The sequence below is a fragment of the Dinoponera quadriceps genome, unplaced genomic scaffold (assembly GCF_001313825.1).
Source record: "Dinoponera quadriceps isolate SergipeBrazil2010 unplaced genomic scaffold, ASM131382v1 scaffold533, whole genome shotgun sequence".
NCBI classification, from domain to species: Eukaryota; Metazoa; Arthropoda; class Insecta; order Hymenoptera; family Formicidae; genus Dinoponera; species Dinoponera quadriceps.
Genome location: NW_014554780.1, coordinates 680,268 through 703,630, shown reverse-complemented (window position 1 = coordinate 703,630; position 23,363 = coordinate 680,268). Strand labels below are relative to the sequence as shown.

The 23,363-nt window shown below is 44.6% G+C and overlaps 2 protein-coding genes across 4 annotated transcripts in view; one reads left to right on the top strand and one right to left on the bottom strand.

The window, feature by feature from the left end:
* The window catches only part of LOC106741819 (mitochondrial glutamate carrier 1-like), an 8,348-nt gene extending 7,488 nt beyond the window's left edge, over window positions 1-860 (top strand). The window contains exons 7-8 of the mRNA XM_014614186.1: window positions 36-186; window positions 296-860. Of these exons, the coding sequence (XP_014469672.1) occupies window positions 36-186; window positions 296-437 (293 nt within the window). The 3' untranslated portion in view covers window positions 438-860. The remainder of the gene's footprint in view (window positions 1-35; window positions 187-295) is intronic.
* LOC106741818 (tight junction protein ZO-2) lies at window positions 587-23,363 on the bottom strand. 3 transcript variants are annotated; one of them, XM_014614184.1, is made up of 17 exons: window positions 22,870-23,363; window positions 12,256-12,425; window positions 11,863-12,065; window positions 10,983-11,411; window positions 10,383-10,449; window positions 10,140-10,290; window positions 9,612-9,763; window positions 8,886-9,180; window positions 8,526-8,697; window positions 8,204-8,429; window positions 7,964-8,138; window positions 6,071-6,280; window positions 5,192-5,533; window positions 4,670-4,905; window positions 4,375-4,576; window positions 3,832-4,256; window positions 587-3,501 (listed from the first exon to the last, which is right to left on the bottom strand). In XM_014614184.1, exons 1-17 carry the CDS (start codon window positions 23,044-23,046, stop codon window positions 3,498-3,500), a joined length of 3,636 nt encoding a protein of 1,211 aa, XP_014469670.1. In that variant the 5' UTR covers window positions 23,047-23,363; the 3' UTR covers window positions 587-3,497. The 3 variants fall into 3 exon arrangements, with proteins under 3 accessions (XP_014469670.1, XP_014469669.1, XP_014469671.1); XM_014614183.1 differs by lacking the exon at window positions 22,870-23,363 and adding an exon at window positions 14,630-14,923; XM_014614185.1 differs by lacking the exons at window positions 587-3,501; window positions 22,870-23,363 and adding an exon at window positions 14,630-14,924 and having other exon boundaries at window positions 4,067-4,252.

The window sequence follows — 23,363 nt, the reverse complement described above, 5'->3', positions numbered from 1 at the left end:
TTAAGTTGACTATAATAGCGATATTTTCCATTTAGCTGTGTTCTGGTGTTCATTCCTTGCCGGGTGCGCGGCCGGCTCGACGGCTGCATTAACGGTGAATCCATTCGACGTAATCAAAACTAGATTGCAAGTTATCAAAAAAGCACCTGGTGAACCAACGTACAACGGAGTATTAGACTGCATAACGTGAGTTATCGCATGATCGAGCTGACGTTACATTCGTAACGTCCTTAAATGCGGCAAAACGCAAAAGAATCTCGCGAAAAACGAAAACAATTGTTCTCGATTTTTGTAGGAAAACATTCACGAATGAGGGTCCGAAGGCGTTCTTCAAAGGCGGTGCTTGCCGTATGATTGTCATAGCGCCGTTATTCGGAATTGCGCAAACCGTCTATTATCTCGGCGTGGCCGAATGGCTACTGGGATTGAAGAAATGAAATGGCCATATCGCCGACTCGTGACGTTCAAATGCTCTGGGAAAATAATGACAATAATCGTTGTAGACGTAGATGTATTTCGGCTTGAGATCTCCGTCGTCGAGATGTAAATGCTTGCTAGACGGAGCCTTGTTCGCTTGTTCTGTACGAAAAAAAAGAAAAAAAAATGAAGTGAAAAAGAAGTGTGTCCATTGGAATTACCGTAATTCTCGCAGGTCGCGAATTATATCGGGTTCACAGTTTAACAGATTTAAATCCGTAAATCTCTCATGTCTTCACTTATGCGCGCGCGCGAATTATGAAGTGAATGTAACTTACTGATTGAAGTACATACCACGCGAAGTCAATGTACATTGTGTTCCTGCAGTGTGAGGTTGCAACTGCTGCGTCAATAGATTTGCCGAAAAAAAAAAGAAACGAAAAGTCGCTATTTAATTGGTATTTATGTCGTCGCATTTTTCAATATAATAGTGGCTTCACATCTTCCTTCTTATATTGCGGACTGTGTATATTATACGAGATTCTGTCCACACGAACTACATCAATAGAACTATATAGGTATCCTTGGGATCCTCGTTATTACATCCATCAGACTAGCCAGTCAATTATAAATATATGTATATTAAAACAGATTTATCGTGATATTTTTTTAAACAACGTAGAAGAAAATTATATTTTATTAATAGTATAGAACGTTTCGTTCAAGTTCGCAACGAAGAACTCATCATATATACTCGTTACCTGTTCTTCTTAAGTTTTTTTTCTTGTTACATAGACACGACGGTGTAATCTTTATGGCCATATGTAACATAACGGAAATATCACAAAGTATTTGAAGCAAATATAGCTTTGTCTTCCCTCGTTTACTTTATTTGTCCTCTCCTTCTCTTCTTTCCTTATTATCTTGCATCATGGATTATACAGGTATTATTTAAAACTAATTACAATTGCGCGGAAAAATACTTTTTGATTTCACAATCAATGAAATTCGATTTCTTGCACATTTCGCATATTATTATAGTACATCCAAAATTGACAAAGATTTAAGAGATAACGGCAAAACTTTTGTATGCATATTTCGGAATTAAACAATGCATGTAATGAGAAGTAAAAGATCAAAGGAGTGGTGCAAAAATGTCAATTAAAGCGCTTTAAACATTAATTAATTATACAGAAATTATATATAAACATACATATTGTTTTTACTCGGCCGTACGCTCCTGTCGTCGCTCTCTATTCACTCTTCTACAGAAGGAAGAACAGATCCGGATATTCCTCTAACTCTCTTTGTTATCCTTAAATTATCATATGAGAGCTTGATATACAACAGATCTAATAGTCTCACTAGGATAATGCGAGATAAACCGTTTTTCGCGTACGTTTTTCAATTTAATACTTGCACGCATGAATAATAATCGAATTTTGTCTTTTGTTGCTGGTTGCATTCGACATTTGCACAGCATTAATTACATGATATAACGTAATCCCACCCGCACTTTGTTAACAGTAGTATAATCTGTTTACGCTTTAACTGGTGATATAAAATTATCAGCATATATGTATATGTAATGGCGATGTCTAATAATTACCAGAGACGCACGTATTATTACAGTTAATATAAGTTCTTTATGATACCTTAATACTAACGATACCTAAACATGGAAAAGTCATTTGGTTTATAATAATAATAATGATACGCAATACGGTCTACATAATAAATAACCATAAAGCCTGGCCTCGGCTGGAAGGAGGATTACCTTCCAGAAAAAAAAGTCCGAAGAAACTCCTCAAATCACATATACTGATGCATGCAAATGCATTGTTCTACTGGAATCTTTAAGTATCTTTAAGTATCTTTAAGTATCTCTCTTTCAATCGTCCACTTGGAGAAAGTATCATAGTAAATTCATATGACACTTGGAATTTCACATTTTTCCTTACATATCACCAAAAAAAACTTACAATTTTCTTTTTAAATATCCGAAATGATATGACGTTTAATTTATGTGAATAAAATAATGTCGATTCGCAATACATCTTTGAGATATCTTCTCGTAAGATTTGCATTTTCCAACTTGACAGTTCCTGTTCAAATTACACTAGTCTGCGAAAATTTGCGGATGTAATGAGATTAGGTGATTTTTATTCATTTCTGCCGGATAAACACGAATCCTTTTTCCAAATTTGGCTATTACATCACAATTTCGAGAGAAATGGCGTCAAAGAGGTGAAATAAGACGATTTTGAGGGTTTTCATGGTGTTGCAGCATCCTCAGTATTTGCAAAAAAAAAACGTCGATTTTCGCAGTCTAGTGTTATCAAGAGAGAAAATATAACTTACAATGACTTCGTATTGCTGTAACATATGAATCATCATATAGCATCTGCATTCTGAACTTCGTTTTATCGATAAAAATGGCTTCTCCTTTTAAATGTGGCTTCTCAGCCAATCAGGTGATTCCTAAGCCTTTAAAAGCATTTTTATCAATAAAAGATAATTCAGAATACAGGATGTAACGGGTAGACGACACAATATCGTCACGTAACATTGCATTTAGCAACATATAGTCCCTTAAAAACCCTTTCACACCTTCGCGTCGAATCCATATAAACCATGCACGATTTATGCATCTTTGTTTAGAAATTTCCTTACATATTCAATACGAAGCAAATCAATTTGATCTTAATTAAAATGTCGCGAATGTGACAGTCTTTGATATGCTGCTCTAATAGCTGTTCTCGATAACAAATTTCCAGATACGTCACGGTATAAGCGAAATCTACCCTCCGCGCCAAGAATATCCATTTAATCTACCATGTTCGCGAGATCAAAGAAACCGTCTCACCACATTGATGTCTCAGGATCCCTACGTACGTACGAATCGAAAGATGAATCCCTCCTCTATCCGTACTTCGAAGATGCGTCTCGCAATCGCGTCTCGTAATCGTCGATTGATTTTCATTTACACTTACAACATTGCACAATTCACTTTGCCGCGTTCCGAGGGAAATTGATTATAATTCGTCCTAGTAACAACAAGTCTTGCGTCAGGATGCACGTTAACTGCAACACACAACAATATTCTCATGAATTGAGACCGTTCTTAGGATCGAGAAGGAGATTCACACGTTCAACGGTACACTACATAAATATCAGGAGCAATGATAACCGAGATATCTAGATTTGGCCTTTAAGAGTCAAATCGCAGTTGTTGTAACGAGATAATTGTTTTAATTTTACACATACACTTGTTACCACTTGATATTTTAATTATTTTATTATATTATGCTATTATTATAACGCTTTAATTACTTTATTACTTTTTTTACCACCAGAGTTGGGAAGTAACGCGTTACTTGCAACGTCTTCACCGTTTCGTCTGTCTACGCTCACCTTATGTTGTAATTATGAACCGGCTTTCGATAGAGCTCGAAAGCGCTGCCTCTCTGCTCTCGACTGCCGGCCAGGTCGAGGCCGCTGGGTTCCCTGTTGTGTCCGGGATTGGCGGAGGGGTAGATCGGACCGGCCGGCGTATGATTGTTACCGTGCATGTACCCGTTGTGATTCGTGCTGGTGCGGTTGTGCGCGAGACCGAGGTTGATCTGACCGGCGCTGTTGCTGTGGGAGTGCGTAGTGGTGACCGGCGGACTGGAGTGCGAGTGCGTGTGACTGAGGCTATGACTGTGCGTCGGTGGCGCGAGGTGACTTAGATTGTGATGCGAATTCACGAGATTGTTCTCATTGTGTCGGCCGGGCGGCGGAATGTTGTAGTAATATTGGCCGCTGTTGCGCTGAACGTTGCCGCTGCTGCTTTCTACCTGAACGGAGATGAAAAGTCCACGTGTTGCGTTATGCGTTTTACATCCGGAAGCGATACGATAACAGGATAACCGCGCAGATCTCGATCGACTAATCCGTTGTTCGTGAAATAATTACCCCATTGTGCACGTGAGACGTGGCGATGGAATAGCTCTTCGAGTGTTGGTACGAATTGTTCCCATCGTTGCCGTTGTTCTCCGTCGGCGCGAGCGATGTCTGCGGTGGTCTGTAATTTTTCGGCTTCGGTGGCGGAATCGGCTTGTAGGTGCCTCCCGGCTTGTTTTGCGGAACCGGTACCGACTTGTAGTCGGTGGATCGGCTGTGAACAAGAAAAAACGATGATAATGAAGAGATCAGTGTTTCTTCGCTCGACATTTCAATTCCTCGTCGCGTGTTACGACGACGCGTATACCTGTATTTGGCGTAATCGGTCCGCGTTTGAGCTTCGTGCGTAGGAATCGGTTGAGCCGTGGACCTGGTGAATCGATACGGATCGTGCGACCTCGCTGGCATGCTGCTGCTCTTGAGATCATCCGGCACGTTCGGACCCAGGCGACCCGTCGACGTGTTGAGATTAGGCGCGCCGTAGCTCGCGTTCCCATTCGTATTGTTGTACGAATCGTAGGAGGACATGCTGTCGTAACTTCCCTATTCGTACGAAAACATAATCTTGAGCATAGAAGTGATTCAAAATAAATTCTCAGTTCGTGTCTCCGCTGCGTACCTCAGTTTTCAATCTTATCGGTTCGTTCGTTCCTTTTTTTCTCTTTCACGTACATACATGCGTCGTGCCAGGCTTACTTTATTACGATTTCTCGTCCGTGGTCCATCTTTTGATTTTTCTCGAAATAATTTTACGTTTTCCGACTTTTCCACCGCTACGTACCGGGCAACAGGTGAGTAACGTAACGAACGAAGTCTGTCAGGTGCTTACCGCTTTCGGCTGCGCCCTTTCGAGGGACGACGTGGCGTTCGCTTTGTGCGGAGTCGCGTTGATGTAATTTCCCATGTCCAAGATCGATTCGGTTTTGTTCACTAGACGCTCTTGAGCGGATCGCCCGATCGTCCCCCGCGGCGTTTGGTTAGTTGGTTTGGCGTTTCGGTCGACACGCGGCGGAAGATCCGGAGGGCTGTGATGGGGAGATCGAGGCTCGAAGGAGCCGCCCAGGTATTCCGGCGAGCCCGACTGATTGCTCATCTGCCCGGACAGGGAGAAGCCGTATTTGCTGTCACCCACACCACCTTGGGATCTTCTCTTCTGCTGCTCGAACGATTGCTGTAAAGAAACATGCGACCCAAGAACGTTAATTTCCCGAAGGTATATTATTCGTCGAAGGTATATTAATCATAAAAAGATCACCCTGCATTTTATCACCCTGCATTTATCGACTCAGAGAGAAAGAAGAGTTCACTTTCTCCCAATGTTTTCCTCATTTATGCGTGTATCCTTAAGTCCGGATCTACAATGGTTGCAGTAAGTCTCTAGCTTTTTGCTCGGAGCATTAAATTATAACGTGATTTCTAGCAAGAAACGCTTTCAGCGCTGCCAGACGTTGCGCATTTCCTAAGATCTAAGTGTTATAACGACTTTCGAAAGTATCTTTCGCTAGGTATTACGTTACATTTTATTGCTCAGAACAAAAAACTAAAGGCTTACTATACTATCATAGATCCGGTCTGATGGAAATTGATGGAGGATGCATCCTTAGAGCGAGAGATTTCCGATCGAATGTACGAACGAATGAACGAATTAATTCATCAGCTGCTAGGGAAAGTTGCTTCTTGCATATGTATTAAACCATGTATATGTTACCTGATAATTCGTTGAATATGGCGGCGGTGCGGTTGTGTCATCTTGAGTAGCAATGCTGGGATCCGAGCTGCTTTTCAGCCGCGACGGCGGACCCAGCGTGCCGGGAATAACAGGCGCTGGGCTCAGCTCCAGGTCGCTCTCCGGGGAGGAAGCGTAGGAGAGGCGAGAAGTCATCGGGAATAGGAAGTCATCCGAGAGGGCTTCTTCCGGCTACGAGCGCAGGCCGCAGAGGACATCACGTTATGTAAACGGTACATACATATAATAACTAGACGACACAATGTGTGCTTGGGTTGTTCGAAGGCACGTTAATGTACACGTGATGCAACATGTGATGAATCACTATACNTGTGTGTGTGTGTGTGTGTGTGTGTGTGTGTGTGTGTGTGTTTGTGAGTGAGTGCTTTATGTTACAATAATATTAAATGTACACACACAACTGCAAAATATTTCCTCGTTTTATTTATTTATTTTTTTAACAGAAAAGTAGATCATAAATAATTGACAAATAACAGCCGTTATAGATGCGAGAGAAGCAAAACGTACTTAGAATGTGAAAAATACATGTGCGTGTTAATTAATATTTAATAATTTCTTTAAGAAATACGTGCATTTAGAGGCATGCGATTCGTCAGATCACACATCAAAAATCGATAGCATGCAAAATTTAATCGATCCTCGAAAATGCAAGAAAAAGTATACGAAGGAGAAAGTACTTTTTTTCTGTTTGTATGTGTACACATAAAAAAATGTATGTCTTTTCAACAAATTATACTAAGAAAAATTACATACTTTCGAAGCGTAATTGTAACAAAATGGTGAAAAGAACGATTCTGACAATTAAATCATTTTGCTAAATTATATCGTAAAATAATATTATGTCATTAATATAATTCTGAGGACATGAAGATTCCGTCATATTTTAATTTCATCGTAATTGAGCTCCGAAAATATGTATTTTTTCAAACGGTAACAATTAACACCGGGATTGAGGATTCGAATCTCTAGTTTTAAGGAGGAGGAATGAACGACAGACCAAATCATGCAAGAATTGAAAGAGCGCATGCAGAAAAAGCTAAAAAGAGAGAAAGCGGGATTTATATATAGCCGAAAAATTGCTCAAGGATGACGTCTGAGTTCAGAGGCAGTTGGGGAAGTGGCGGGGCTTTTCTCGCGAGAGACGTCGATAACATTGATGGCTGATAATGCGACAAGAGCATGTCGTGATTTTTATTCTCGTCGTAATATACATTGTTGTTGGGAAGCGGAGGAGGTGGAAGGGCGAGAAGTGGAGTATGAGCGTGCATAGGCGGTTGCGAGAACTCCCACACCGTGTATCGGCTATATATTGGCTATAACAAACAAGCCCATATTACGCCGAAAGTCGTTGTACAATGGAATGTACACACGAACGACGTGACGTTCGTAAGAAGAAAAAAAAAAGAAAAAGATGAAAACGGAAGACGAGATCAAAGAAAAGGAAGTCGCCAAAGACCACTCCAGTATTACTTTTAGTTGTGCTTCTTTACATTTTTTACATTCGAGATGAAATAGCGCCGATATGTTCAATCTGATGAGAAAAGGAAAGAAGAATAATCGCAATAAGAAAGCGTAAAGAAGATATCTCGATGGAACAATAGTAAAGTGCGAAATGAAAATTATAACATATATGAGGGATGTTTTTAAGAATATCATGTAGACACTTTGTCCATCCTTACTCAGAGAATTCTTTTGCTTTGGAATAATTACTCTTTCGCACGATCGTTTGAAAGGTATTACATTTTGATTCTTTTCATTAAGAAAGTCGATTCGAAATTCACGAAAAATGTCGTGATTGAAGTGACATTTGTGCTTTCCACAGAACAACCCGTAGGTAAAATTGAATAGCCTCACCTTAGTCTGACTCATCCAAAGCGAGCCTTGTTGCTGGCGATCGATGAGCTCCCTGAGCTTTCGGTACCAAGCTTCGGGCGCATTGAGAGTAATCACCGCACTAAATACGTGTCCCCAGATTTTGTCGAGTTTCTGGCATTGCTCTAAGAGCTTTTTACTGCTTTTGTGCGCTGATCTGCAATCGAACGTCGAACATGATCATATCACGGAGTAAACTTACGGATCCGTTGTTGTTCTTACTTTGGTATGCCAGCTCTCATCTCTTTGATGACCTGCTTCGTCTCGGCCTTCAGGAAAATGACAATCGGGTAAAACTGGGCGTAATTTAATCGATCTACGGCGTTGGGAGTGATGTCCAGCAACGCGTGTTTCCCACGGTCCATCACCTCCCTGATAGCGCTCAGACGAATGATGCCGGACGTTTTGGTGTTCTTCCCCGCGCCGTCTTCCATCTGACTTTCCATTTCTACAACATCAAATAGTTGTGAGATTTATCAATTTCTGTAAAACACACAACATATACTACAGTCAATGGAAGACATTTAACGTGCCATTCACTTACGCGGGGAGGTGAATTTGTCGGGGAAATCCTTGAGAAGTTTCTCTCTGGCGAGGTCGGCTACTGGCCCGAAAAGGACGACGGGTCTGACGAAGCCGGGATGTCTCAGGATCACGCGCTCATAAGCTGGGAACTTGCTGACACTGTCGGAGAACACCACATCGTCCCAGTGATCCTAGATTACATCGAAAGGGACGTGAAAATCTGTTCGATTGATTTTCATTTATCTGGTTAGTTCGTTTATATTAAACAAACCTAAGTCAACAAACAAATACATTTACTAAATCCAAAGAAACCTTTTTCTTTTCTGTGTGTGCGTCTTTTCGATAAACGATAAAAAGGTAGAAAGAGCCGGATATTTACCCTTCCCAAAGACTTTGATCTTCTGTGGCTGTTCCTTCTTCTTCTGAAGAAGCTACCTCTGCTCTCGCTCGCGCTCATCTCCTTCTTCGTCGCATTGAATTGCGCAGTCGCTAGCTCCTCAGCCCGAGCCTTGTTGGGTATGATGCCCTTCTGCACTTCCTGATTGTTGCGTCCTATCCGGAAGACCTGCCAGGATCCCACGACACCGTTGTGAAGAGTGTCCACTACGTGGAAAACGTCTCCGCTGCGGAAACTCATCTCGCCTTTCTGTGGTTGCTCGTAATGGAAATGGGTTCTACGCATTTCACAGATTACATCTCATCAGCCATATTTTGTCCTCCAAAATTAACTGAAAAAATCTGACTCATGTTCTTCGCTATTCTATTTTACAGTTTCGATGTAACTTTTGTGAGCTGGAATGTTGATGAAACGTCGGAAACAAATACATGAAGGAAGCGGGACTAACTCGAAAGCAAAATTAAGCATTTTGTATTGATACGTTTTCTATTAATAGTTAGTTTCTATTAGTAGCTGCTTTCTATGGATTCTATAAAATAGAATATTATTGAGAAAATTGAATTTTTATTAACCATTAATGCGTGGGATTAATAATATTTTACTAATTTTACTATTACTGGTTGCATATATATTTCTATTCAAAAATCATATTTCATTTTCATTTTACACTAACATTCAAGAATTAATCGTATTGTAAACGTTGCTTACTTAATGTGGAAGGAGTCGCCTCTGCCAGACGCAACTATCTGATCGTACTCCTGACGACGATGTTGCACGATAAGATCGATCTGTTCTTGCAAACTGAGAAGAAAAAGCACAGCCTCCTCCCTCGTGACTCCTTTCATGTCCATATCGTTTATCTGTCGTAACAATATTTCTTTATATTCTTTACATTCTTCTCCATATTTCAAATATCTGCCAGCAATATTAACATTTTAACATTAAAAATGCAATCCCTTAATCATTTTACAAACAGTTTATTATTCAATCTTTCCCTTATCTCTATATTTTGATAAAGAAAGAAAAAATCTAAAATTATGAAAGTATCCTTCTAATAAGAAAGTCTAATATTTAAAATTTTATCATAAAAATATCGCATCAGATATATATTGTTGATAATATTTGTTCTACTTCTATATAGTCACTTTTATTTTCTCAAAACGAGTTTTAGATGTAGAACTATTAGTTATTTGAATGTAAATTAGGTGATTTGCACTTATTACATGTCATACCGACCTTTAAAATTTTATCCCCTGGCTGAAGACCCTGAAGCGACGCGGGACTTCCCGATTGAACTGCAGTCACGAAGACTCCGGTTTCGTTACCGCCGCTTAATCGCACTCCTACGGATCCTTCCTTTTGGAAGGTAATGAATCGAGGATCCGGCCTACACACACGCAATATCGAGGTGATACATTACACGTTATAAAAATAATCATCTATTGTAGAAAGTTGAATAACCTGACTTCGTCAACTTACATCGGCTGTTTGGACCGTGGCGAAACCGAATCTTCGTCGTACAGTTGCCTGCGTGTGCTATAATAGTCTACGAACAAAAAGAACGCATTAAATAAAAATAAAACCAACTGAATCTTGATCTTCAATTCGCCATCGCAAGATCAATCTCGATAAAAACGACTTTTATAGCTTTGATCTTGAGAAGTGACTTGTTCGCGCGTCTGTTATTATAATATATGCAAAAATTCCACATAAAACGCACGTTTGGAAACACGTTTTGAAAAGCAGCCTGCGACTTTTTTGCACGAACGACAGTTGATTATACTCAAATTTCTTAAACCTTTGTTGCACAAATTTTTCCGTTCAACATACTTTGCTGAATTTTAATACATGGGGGAGTTTTTGGGGTTGCCGATTGCAAATCTGAAGTCGAAATTTAAAAATACAAAACGACGGATCCAATACATCGCATATGTTACGCAATTATAAGATACGTAAAAAAAAAACATAGAAAAAGTACGAGGAGATAGAATGTCCCATATGGGACGCTATGCAAGAAAGGGTTGAACTGCAGGACTGGCGTTCTGCGACGGTACCGACAGTAAACATCGCGACGCGTACCTTCCGGCCTGGGCGGAGGTGGCCTGGGTGGATCCACTGTGGGTGTAGCTGGTAGATCCAGTTGGCTCAGGGAGACGTCCATCAGCGGACCCCGCGAACGACCTCTCGGCACGAGGTTACTCTTGTCCTCCAAGGGCTGCCTCGTAGGTGGCGGAACGTATAAGTTCTGACTACTGTAACTCGCGCCCGACAGGTATTCACCGCTATCCCCTTTACCTTGCTGCTGTGCGTGGCAACAGGAGCTGTCCCGCGTAATTACTATCGAGAGTCTGTCTTTGCACTGGTCCATCAGCTTTCTAGCTTCCTTCAGACTCATATTGTCGGCGGCAACGCTGCCTATTCGGGTTAGCACGTCCCCGGTTTTCACTCCGATATTTTCTCGCGTAACCTCCTTTACGTACAATCGACATCCCAGCACTATGCCGAAGTCTAGAAATCGAGGCGGCGCCAGTGTACTTCTCTTTATCGAGGGAATGAATGAGTGTACAGCGCAAAAAAGGGTTGTAAATACGCCGCAAGTAGAAACCTACCGGAGAAACTTATTCGCGAGGCAATACTTCACCCGAGTAAGCAGAAGAATGTGAAAGGACGGTTCTTTATATTGATTTCTTTATATCTCGTAAAATAAACTTTGTAATATTTAATAATAAGTACGACGTTGAACTCGGGAATCCTCTTTCAGGGACAATAAGAAGGTATGAATTGAAAACTGAATTTGAAGATCAGATTATGAGTTAAACCGAGGATTACGTTAAACTAAATTAATTGTCTTAATTAGATTCTAAAGCTGACAAAGCGGCCGGCAGATAAAAGTGGCGTTTCAACTTACGTTTCCTGATTATCGTGAGATACATCATTACACGATCGTTTAATTACGTACCGTCTTTTTTATTGTTTCGCGTGAGAGTGAGTCGATGACTCTGAGGACCCGCGCTACCTAGGCAACCCGGCGAATTCGAGGAAGCTCTTCGTTTAACAACCAATAAAACGGTAGTGCCGGAATCCCTCAGGACCCGCACGGCAGCCCCGTAATCCGCGCCCTCCAGTGACACTCCGTTAGCGGATATGATACGGTCGTTCACTCTGCGAATGACACATTCGAGCGGCGTTAATCGGCCGAACAAGTTCGATTGGAATAATACATTAAAAAAACTAACAATAGAGAGAGCATTCAAAGAGATAAAAAATTCGAGGAAATTCCTCCCCGGATAACACAGAAGTGAATAGAAGAACAGAAGTACATAGAGAAGTACGAATGAATCGTCGAGCTTACTGTAACTTTCCTTCAGCCGGGCCAGCTTTCAGCACGTCGGAGATCGCGATTGCTGGATCTCCATTAGTGAAATGTGGATTGTCGCGACCTCCTGACACAGCTATGCCGAAACCGTAACCGGGCACTCTGGTGACCTTAACATGGTGGATATCCCATCCCCTATCGCCGGTCTGGAATTGAAAAAGAGATACCGACCCCTTCAGTATAGTGATACATTATTAACATACATATATGTTAACAACAATAATAGCTCGCACAACACGTATGTCTCAGAGACGTCATTTAGACATCTTATTGCCTTTGCAACGTCTTAATGTTCTCTGGGAGAGTGTCTCGCGACGAGGCCGTCAATTGCGAGGACTTTTTCTCGCATCGATAAATAAATTAACATTTCATCCTGCCCACAATTGACGTTCAATTGGCAGTTAAAGGGCACGACGGTATCGTCTAATTGAAAACCGTAATTCATTTCCTACGCACGTGGAAGCGCGCACAATGGAGTAATTACGCGCATTCCGCGTAGCTTCGTGCATTCCCAACTCCGTAGTTTCCCTGGAACTCACTCCGCCTGAATTAACGTTAATAATCATCAAGCATTCATCCGCCGCGGTAATTGGATTTCGGTGCGACAACGAGCGGGAACAATGAACTTCCCCCTTCCCCCTCCCGTGCGTCACCGGTGCATGCGAGGGTTAAAATAGTGCACACGCGAGTTCCGCGATTCGCCGCAGATAAATTTAGCCCAATGGGCTTGTAAATCAGTGCGAACACGTGGTAGCGAGCTCTCCCTTCCTGCTGGAATGATCGACGAACGATAATCCAATATCCTCCCCGTATCGAATGGCGGAGTTACAGCGGGAACTTCGTAGAGACGCGACGCTTAGCGAAATTCCCGGCCCCGCGGCCGATCAAATCGACCACAACCTGACACGACGATGCCAAAAGGACGAGGACCAAGTGAGCTATTTGCTTTGAGTTTCGTGCATTCGCTCGCTAACAACGCCCGCGGACGATCTTTGATCTTTAAAGCGATTGGACCGGGACGGAGAAAGAGAGAAAGAAAGAGAGAGAGAGAGAGGCGCAAAGGCAACAAGCAACCATGGGATTCCACATGGATTTCCTATATGGATTCCTACCTGGTTTTTTCCAACAGGGAATAGTTAATTGGAAGTTAATCTTCAAAATATCTAATGACGATCAATATACCAGCGAAAATCAGTTTGAATCAACTGATAATTATAAGAGAAATGATAAAAGAATGTTGATGATGACAATAGAGGTTCATTAGAAAATAGGAAAAGTGGCGATCTCGTTTCAAAATATTCTTACATCTTATTCTCTATTCCTTTTATCGTGTCTTAAATTGTGACTTATTTTCAATATCTTATTCCTAATCCCCGGTATTTTTGATTCCTTGTTCCTGATTCCTTTAATTGATCTCTCACTGTTGAATATTCCGTCCTAATGAAGAAACACTACGTCGAAGTGAGCCATGCTGCAATTCTCCGCGAGATATTCAGCAAATTATCGCGCGCGGGGAAGACGGTCAGAGGAGAGGAGAAAATAATAAAGGAACTGTCTATTTTTAGAAATCTCGTATGCGGCACGTCAATTGTCATACGAGTGGATGTTCTGGGCGCGCCGGATCTGCTATTCTTGAAGACGCGCGCGCGTTGACGAGTTATCCCGGAATGCATAATCAGAACGCATGATTAGAACGGACGATTTATTCAGCGCACATGCGTGCGCAACGCGATCGTTAGGACCTATTAGCCCTACAATAGGTGTAAAGACTATTCTGTTGAAAATGTCCGGATGAAAATCTGCACAGGAAATCCATACAGGGATCGTACTGGGAATCCCACAGTCGCTTCTGAGAATTTGCGCCAAAAACTCAGGCCTCAGACAATGATCCATATAGATTCCTTTATGAATTTTCACAAACCGTGAATTCCTACATGGATCATCGCACACCGTGCGGATTCCCAGCAAGCACCGAGTAACACGATTATCAATTATACATTTTCCCACTCGGCAATGCAAATGCAATATATTACACGCGCGTGATGTCGCATTTATATTTCTAAGTGTAAAATTGCAACACTGGTGCTACGATTATTCCGGTGTTTCCTGGCTCTCCATACCGTAGGTCTTTAATATCCTACACAGATTCACACGAGTTCCGTCGGAATTCCACGGAATGGTCCACCTGGAAATTTTCAACAGGATAAAGGCTCCCTACATCTATTGTAGATCCAGCCTTAGCATCGTCGACGATGATCGACGTCGCTAAAGAAGATCTTCGCGCATGTTCCCTATCGTTCCTCCCATTCTCAAATCCGTGATCGTAAGGAAAATCTCCCGAATGCGCTACCTGGCCGTCGAACCCGCCCGAGGAATTGTGCATTGTGCCGTGGGTCGACGAGGTGGAGTTCGGCGGGGATCCGGAGTTTCCCACGTGACAGCCGACGCTGCCGCCTCCTCCACCGCCGCCGCCGCTGCCACCGCTGCCACCGCCGCCGCTTCCGCTGCCGACCCCGACAACATTGTTATCGCTCCTGTCCATCCTTGCGAGGAAGACCCTGCGTCTTCTCGAACCCCTCGTACGCGCGATCTTCCAAGACGATTCTCACGGGCCGCTCCCTCGCGCACTTCCGCCGATTCGCGGGCGAACGAACATCCCTCCTCCCCCGGACACCCACTTTTTCATGAATCACGCGGGATCGCGTCGCGCAGGAGTGTCGCAAGCCAGCGGGTCGCCGCGGCTCCGTCGCAATCGCATCGTGCACCGCCGTATACGCGGTGAAGGCGCCCAGCGATCGCGCCGATCGGTGGCTCGCGCGCGCCGCGCTCTTGCGTAAAAATGCAAAGCGTTCTGTTCACGCGGCGGAAAGGAGCCGTCCCGCCGCCGTTGATCGATGAGCGGGGAAGTAGAATCGCGCGACTCGGGAAACGTTATCGTCTCTCCGTCGTCGATGTCCCTCGTGAAAGATGGAAGATGACGGGAACGCTGAAGGTAAGTCTCTCGTCTGCCGATTTTTCAGCGCTCGGGCACTGACGAATGACGACGGCTCTCTTTGGACGGAAGCACGAAAATCCCACCGTGTCGCTTTTTACCAGACTCGGGCTGAGATCGATTCGTACATTCGCGCGGGGAAGAAGCGCTTGAAATCTCGCTGCCGCTGAAACTTCGCGGGCACCGTCGAATTGTCCGGCCGTTACTTCGCGATGTCATCGGACACGCCACGCGCTCCCCTCACGCACGCCGAAAGAAATGATCGTTCTTTTCAGCATCAACTATGTATTCTTCTTGGTGATCTCAATTACAAAAATAGCAGCAGCGATGGTAAAGTTATCGTCGCCGACGCCGCATTCACTCGTCTCTTCCTCCGGGGACTATGATTCTTTCACTGCGGCAATTATTACATGTACAAATACACCAAGTGCTCTTCTTCTTTCGGCGAAAAGTCCGCTCGTCTCGCGAGACGGTGCGCGTTCCTCTCGCTCCGCCGGCGAACTCGGTCCCGCGATTTCTCTCTCACGTGGGCAGACGGTTTCACAGACGGCTGAGACCGCGTGGCCCACGACTGACCCGTTTTTCCGCTCGCGAGAATTTCCCTGCCGCGTCCCGTTCCCCGACGGAAACTCGCCTCGCCCCGCGCGCTTCTCGCTTCGCAGCGCCTCGCGCTATGAGGCGTTCGATTTCGTTCGGGAGCGCTCGATCTCCGCGGGTAATCTGAAAGCACGCTCGCTCGCGGAGCTTTATCCGGACGATTCTAAGCTAAATTGAATTCTAATCCCACTCTCTTGAGCCGTCGCACTTCGTGCTGACGTGTTCCTTGGGATTATCCTTTATTCCCGCGTAATCGATATTGCCTTTGAATCCATCTGCTTCTCCACAGGGGCTGGGAAACGGCGACTTGTTGATTCCTCGGGAGCTTCTCGGGATTCAATATGCCGCGCTCCCTCTCTCTTTATTTCCCGGAGCTTTCTGTTCTCAGCGAAGGATGAGGGGGTCGCACGCCGGCCGCAGGACGAAACGAGGAGTCCCGATCGCTTCGATTCTCACGGTCCGAGCGTGTTCCTCTATTTATCTCAGAGAGTCCTCCTCGTCCCTCAGGGGATCTCGTCAATCAAGAGCGCCCGCTTTATTTTCTAACGAACTCCCTTTGTACACACCGCTCGGGAAAAGGTACGTCGTGCCGAAAACAATCATCAGGAAGGCTGCACGCGCGGCAATTTCAGTAACGAGGCAGTCCCGAGCGCCGTGTATAATTATCAGCGGCGACGGCCGCCGCTTCCCGCGAAACTTTTCTCGCTTCTTCCCCCGGTCCCTCGTCTCTCCCTCTTCTCTCCCCCTCCTCCCTCTTTCCTCTCTTCGTGGCTTCGTCCCCTCGTCTCTCTCTCTCTCTCACGCGGCACAGAAATACATCGCGTTCCACGCCGGCGACCGGAAGCGCATTTCCAAAAACCCGGCTGAAGGCCGCCTCGGTGCAAACAGGTTCCAGCCGAGCGGCCGACGAAAGCACCGCGATTTAAATCGCCGTGCACCGGGACGACCTCGCTCGTCCTCGCTCGTCTCTATTCGGAGCTCAAGATCGCCACGGACACTCCTCGGTCGCCATCCACTTCGACCCTCCTCCGAGTCACAATTCGAACTCACTCACAGCCACACTCGCTCGGAGTCCCTCGGACACATTCGAAAGGATGACTTCACTCTCGCAAGTGAGGAGCGACGACGCATCTCCGGTCCCCCGCATCCGCGCGTTTACCGAATCAACCGTGCGGCCGCTCCGACGTAGCACACACCGAGTCGCAGCGCGTCATCCGGAGGAGCGGATCGCAGCCCCGGCACTCTCTACACCGGGATCCTCCGCGGGTACGCTTCACTCCCACGTACGGGGGCGTGTATCGCACGGCTGCACCTGGACTGGTCCTCCCGACGTATCATCTCGTGCAGCACGCGCGTGCATGCAGCGTCTTCGCGTGCGTACGCGGCGTTCATGGACCGACGCGAGATCACTCTCTCTCTCCCTCTCTCTTTCTCCTTGCGGACGGGAGTTTTCGCAGCCGACTAATTAAAAAAGGGTGTCCCTTCAGCGAGCGAAGAAGCTGCGGCGACGGGTGCGATCGGCTTCTCTACCGCTGGGTCGACTGGTCGAGGTAGAATCGGCCGAGGACTGCAGGGACGCAGAAGGACGGAGCGGTGCTGGAGAAGAGGCCGCAGTGCTGAACACACAAGAGAGTTCCGTGGGATAGAAAGAGAAAGACCGCTGGAAAAGGGGGGACGAGACAGGAGGGAGAAACGAGAGAGAAAGAGAGAGAGAGAGAGAAAGAGAGGAAAGAAGGGCAGAGAGGAGGACTGGGTTCGAGAGCGTGTCGACACCGGTTTTGCCTGGACGGCTCGCTTAGTTGGCAAGACTGTAGGTAGAGGTCGGTCTTCAACGTCTTGCCCTTGCGAGTGTATGTGTGTGGGTGTGTTTGTGCGGCTGCGTCCGTACGAGCGTACACGCACATGGCTAGACTATGAGACATTAACTGGAATATGACACACCTTACGCCAGCTGGAATTCTGCTGTGCTTAGGTATCCGCTTTCCGTTTCTCTATCCTTTGTCCCCGGGCCGAAAGAGTACCCACCCAGGCCCGGACGAGCCGTCTCTGGACAAAATCAGCGCGGAATCGCGAGGCCCGTGGAGTTTCCAGCCGAGCATTTAAAGCGGGTGCGTGTGGAGGCTCTGGAGAAAGAAGAAGGAGAAGAAGTGCGTCGAGAGCGCGAAAAGGAGAGACCGACCTATGAACGTTGAGAGAATTAGAACTTTGGCCCGGTGCCGAATGAGGGAGTCACGGCTGGAAAACGGAGGACCCCGCGGATGATCCCACGAACGAAACGAAAGTCGACCTTGAACGGTCACAAAAACGTATGCGAGGGGAGAAATGTGTAATCTGACGTCATATGGCTGGTTCAAAGACCGGTCAACGCGAGATGCTAACTGTAGAGATCGAGAAAGCGATCGATTTACGAAGCTGCTGACGCTTCATTCTTATCGGAGGATTATCTTCACTTTCTACTAACGTCAGTGCTATCTGTCCAGCTGCAACTTATACAGAAACTACTGTTTAAAGTCCGATAAAACCATCGTAGTCACATCCGAAGGACTTCATCAATTAATTACATTATTTACGAGTGAACTTATGATATTTGTTTTAATAAATTAATCAAAAAGTATCGTTATCGACATAATCTATTGTTTTAATATATTATAAAATAAGATATATATATACGTGTGTGTGTATGTGTGTATGCGTGTTGTAATAATCTTGCATTGATGCGAATATCAATTTGGAATTCGCTCGCTCTTCTTGAGATCAAGCAGCAGGTTCCAACGCGGACTCGCGCGCGCGAAGGAGGAAACACCGAAAGAAAGAAAATCGCTTCAATGTAACTCCCATATCGATTCAAAGTGACTCCGATGTTGGTGATTCCTAAGTTTCACATACTCGTGATGATTTTCAATGAGATCACGGCAATGAAACAAATCGTATCCGGCGTGGATCGGATTAGATTACGCTTCTCGTGTTTTACGCTAATGAGAAAAATTACGCTCGCTTCCCACAATGTACGGCTCATTACGGATGAATCTGGTTAGCCATCGCGCTGAATGTGGATGAGCGGGTAACGGATTTGAAAGGGAAAATCCGACCGGGGCTACCGTACCACTTTTCGAGCGTGTCGGCGAGAATATAGATCGCACCGCGTGAAACGAGGAATGCGAGGAACGATGTTGCTCGCTTATCCATGGGTTCTTTCTCTGCATACGACTCGAAGAGTTGCTGGCAAAATCGTGAGAATCATTCAGAGACAAGGAGGTACTTTTACGTTATCTCCTGTATGGATTTAAAACTACTTATTTACGTTACTTGTCGTTCTTGATATGTTATTGTATTCGCTGGGGAATTATTTGGAAGAAGTAACACTATGTTAGAAAAACATTCGAGAACTTCTTTTAGTTTCAGCGGGATAATATTTAATATATAATGAAATAAATTTTTTTTTATTGAAAACGAAATATTTCCTCTAAATAATACCGTCTTCTTTTCAAACAACGTAGTTTAGTGAGACAACATTTTCATTCAAACAAAATGATATTTGATATTAAATTATGATCTTTATATTAAACAAACACGTATGCTAAATCAAGAGAAACCTTTTCCTCTGTGTATGTGTACATAAAATTTTATGTATAAAATAACTTAATAATAAAGTTTAATAATAATTAGTAATAAAATAAAATAAAATAATTTAATCATTCTGAGATATAGATAAAAATTTGAGAAACAACGGGTGAATAGAACTGAAAAACTAGGTGAGTGAGTTTTATACACACGGAAAAGCGCCGTGGACAGAGTAACCTTGCAGTCGCCTTGCGCACGAAGAAAATGTTTAGGATTATAAAACGCCCGCGGATACGTGCACGGCCAGCGCATGATTCAAACATCTGAAAAAATTCTGCCGAGCGTAGTAGCGCAGGAGGAAAACCGGATCCCGGAGAAAATCGTTATTGATCGGTATAGAATAATCGGCCGGGAGAAACGTTAACGCAGCGTCGGCGATATATCGGCAGCGTACACGCGTCGATTACTATGTCATCAACGACGTTAACGTCGACAGCTCAGCAGTTTGATCGAAAAGACGCAAAAACTGACTCCCAATTTTGGAAAAAAGTAACTCCGCGCGTGCACTTCTCACTGGTTCGGAGAAACGCGCACGATCAAAAATCGATGAGTAACGGTACGTGAAAGAAAAAACAAGAAATAAGCAGAAACGCGACATGTAATATACAACGTAATTTCAAATAAATGGCGGACGTTAATCTCCCGGCAACATCTCCCGGCCGAGTGAGCGCACGAGCGATGAAAGTGCATAGAGCGCAGGAAGCAACGAAAGTCGCGACAACGACGGGCACGCTCGATTTAGCAAACAGCAACGTCATTCATGAGCAAGAAAATAATCTTTCGACAGACACCTCGGCTAAAAACTTATCGCCAACTTGGAAACGGCCGAACCCGAGGACATTTCCCATTGGAATGCGCGCGACCCAGGTAGACGTACCTGCCGCGGCAGGTAGCTGCTCTCCAACCTTAGCGGCCGGACGAAAGATAAAGCGACATGAGGGCGTGGTACGTATTTGAAGACCTTTCGTTTTATAACCGGTGTCTTATTACCATCAAATTAAATTTTAATACCGGGAGGAAGATAAAAATATAATACATTCCGTGTACGCACGTAGACGTTCAATTTTACGGTGTTATAATTATCATTTTATCGCGCGTCCGCTGAAATTGGGATTTTATTTTTCGAAACCTCGGCCTGCCGACTATTTGAGATTTATATATCTTTCTATGAAAAGTGTCAGGAAAAGTGTCATACTTTTTTTTCTCACATCACGTCGCATATCTTTGGATGGTTAATTGTCCTTCATAGAAGAGAATCAAATGTGGATATAGAGTGGATGACTGTATTATATTATTTTAACGAAAAGCTTGCTAAACGCAAGTATAAAATTGTGTTTTTTTCTAAAGATCGAAGATTCCGACGCACACACCGTGTATCTGTCGCGCTGACCCCTGCATTTTCACTCCGTTCGTTTACCTACGCATTTAATGCGATTGTCCGCGCGCACGCTGGCACTAATACGGCCGCGGTCATCGTGCAAGTAAAGATGACGATACACACGGACGATACCGAAGTATCGATACATTACTCGCGACGCTTTCCACGTAGACGTTGCTCCTTCTGCTTTATTCATATTATCTAAATACTCGAAATATCAAGCGTGATTTGATGCAACTGCAAAAGTCAACATTCAAATCGTCATCGGATGCCTCGCGCTCGGTCGATTAAGAAGCCGGCGATAAAAATGCACACTTTCTACGATAGCCTTTGATAGCGAAAAGAAATGGTGTCGAGAGCGTTAACAAGGTAAAAGCGCGCATCAGCCGCTGCAGTCATTGGAAAGTCGCGAGGTGTGGAATCGCACACCTGTCGAAACCGGACTAGAAACGTTCCGTCCGAGATGCAAAGCGTTATATTTTCATTAAATATATATATATATATATATCAATGCGATATTAGCACCGATCTAATTAACGGATATACTTTTAATCGGAATCGCGTGCACTGAGACACGCACAGACAGCCGTTTGACTTTTACACGCACGAAACATTCGTTTGCTACGAGCGGGAGAACAGCGTAGCCAACTCACGTGCCAGATACATCGGGATTTTCCTCGGTGGGGGAGGAAAGCGGAGGGGGGGAGGAAAAAAGAGCGGATAATTGCTGTACGCAATCGACACACGCGAGAGTACGCGTCTAGCGCTCGTATGTCCGATTATGCGGTCACTTCCCGTGAAATTATGAGGCCGGTTGCCCGCATTCTCGGCGCTCATTTAGCGCTAAACGCGACTGCCCGGCTCTCACCTCATCTCCTCATCGGGGAACGAATATTCCCATCGCGTCGGAAAAATAAAACGTCGCGGACGGTCGTGTTTCGCGCTCCGGCGTCTTTTTCCACGCACAAAATTGCATTTTGCGCGCTGAATATTAACGACGTGATTAACAAGTTTTTGAACACGCCGGGAAGAGGACGCGCTAACAGTTCTCTCGCGTGTTGTCCTTCAAAATAGCACAACATACCGTAGATAGCGGAGAAACGAGAACGCTAAAGGAATAACCGGCTAGTTCCCGGTGTGCTCTCGGCGTTATCTTCTGCACGCGTGCAAACTGTGACGCGGATGTGACCTCGTCGCGCGAACCACGCTCGGTTCACCGCAAAGACGTAACAGATTTACAACCAAGCGTTTTAATATCTGTTATGTATACGTTCGGAAGCATTTTACGGTCGTGGTAAAAATTATCTAGATACGCTGAATTAGCTAAGATGGATAAGTGTCCAGCAAACACTTCGATGTGTGTTGCATCTAATCAATATTAGCGACAGGGACGGAATTTTTATCTGAACGATTTGTCTAATTTAGCAAGAAAAATCCTTTCTAGAGTTCGGATTAAGGCCAGTCACGTTTCTTATTGAAAATTAGTAAAAGGATCAACATTTTCTTTTTACATACCGCTCTCGGTATTATATTTCTCTCACATATTGCTGGAATTCTGCTGCTGTAAATTATACGTGACACAGGTAATTTTCTAGCAGATGCAAAAAAACAGCGATACATTTTACCTGTGACATTTAACATTTTAGCTGAGTCAGCGAAACATTTCCTTGAGCGTAGCGACGTAATGCGTTTTTTCTTCGTTTCTCCGAGAGCGGTATGTAAATTCGGTGGAAAAAATATTGCTGAGAGAACCCTGTGGAATCAGTAGGAGAGATTTCCCACTGTTAGTTGGTGTTCATTGGATGTTACTATCTTTGTGGTTAAAACCATAAAAAGGGTATACTCGCGAGACGCCTGTAATAACTTGAATTTTCCCCCTCAGTGTACGTTTCATTCAAGTCGGTGGTTTAAAGTGGCATAAACATTATTTCCCAAAATACTGTCAACACAGCGGTCTCTTCACATTCCAACTGACGCTGGAATTTCACTTTCGTGCGCGTACCTTGTGTTTACGTCGACACCGCTTGGAGCTGCTGCCACCGAAGAGGAAGTCGTCCTTCAGCAGGTGTGCGTCGTACGTTCTGCTTGCGGCTCTCTTCTTCGACGTCGTCTTTCGCGACCTTTTATTGATGGCATGCCGCTTCTTCTTATTCCCGAAGAGCTTGCGGAAGATCTTCATGCCGCCGGCTGGATTTTCACCTGGACGACACGATAAACGTCGTGACCGACTCGACCGAACGCCGTAATCCCGCGTTCGAGCAGGCAACGATTATCACGCGGGGAATATTATCTTCGTGCTAAGATCATCATTACGCGTACGTGCGCGATTACCGCACGCGGGTTCGGTATTGCGCGTCGCGGGATTAAGCGCGCAAACTACGCCGGTTCACGGCCAACTGACGATCGAGGAAGATTAACGAGAGTCACGTAGAAATCACGCTCGCGAGAGAGAAAGAGAGAGCCGCGAGTGCTCGATGCACTCGAACGATGCGCGCC

What these genes read in the sequence shown, in the direction of transcription:
- LOC106741818 (XM_014614183.1), bottom strand. Translation starts at nt 14,821, where the DNA reads ATGGACAGGAGCGATAACAATGTTGTCGGGGTCGGCAGCGGAAGCGGC. An exon ending in CCGGCTGAAGGAAAGTTACA is followed by an intron (nt 12,066 to 12,255) that starts GTAAGCTCGACG and finishes TGTCATTCGCAG; the next exon opens with AGTGAACGACCGTATCATAT. An exon ending in GGCGACTCCTTCCACATTAA is followed by an intron (nt 9,181 to 9,611) that starts GTAAGCAACGTT and finishes TGAAATGCGTAG; the next exon opens with AACCCATTTCCATTACGAGC.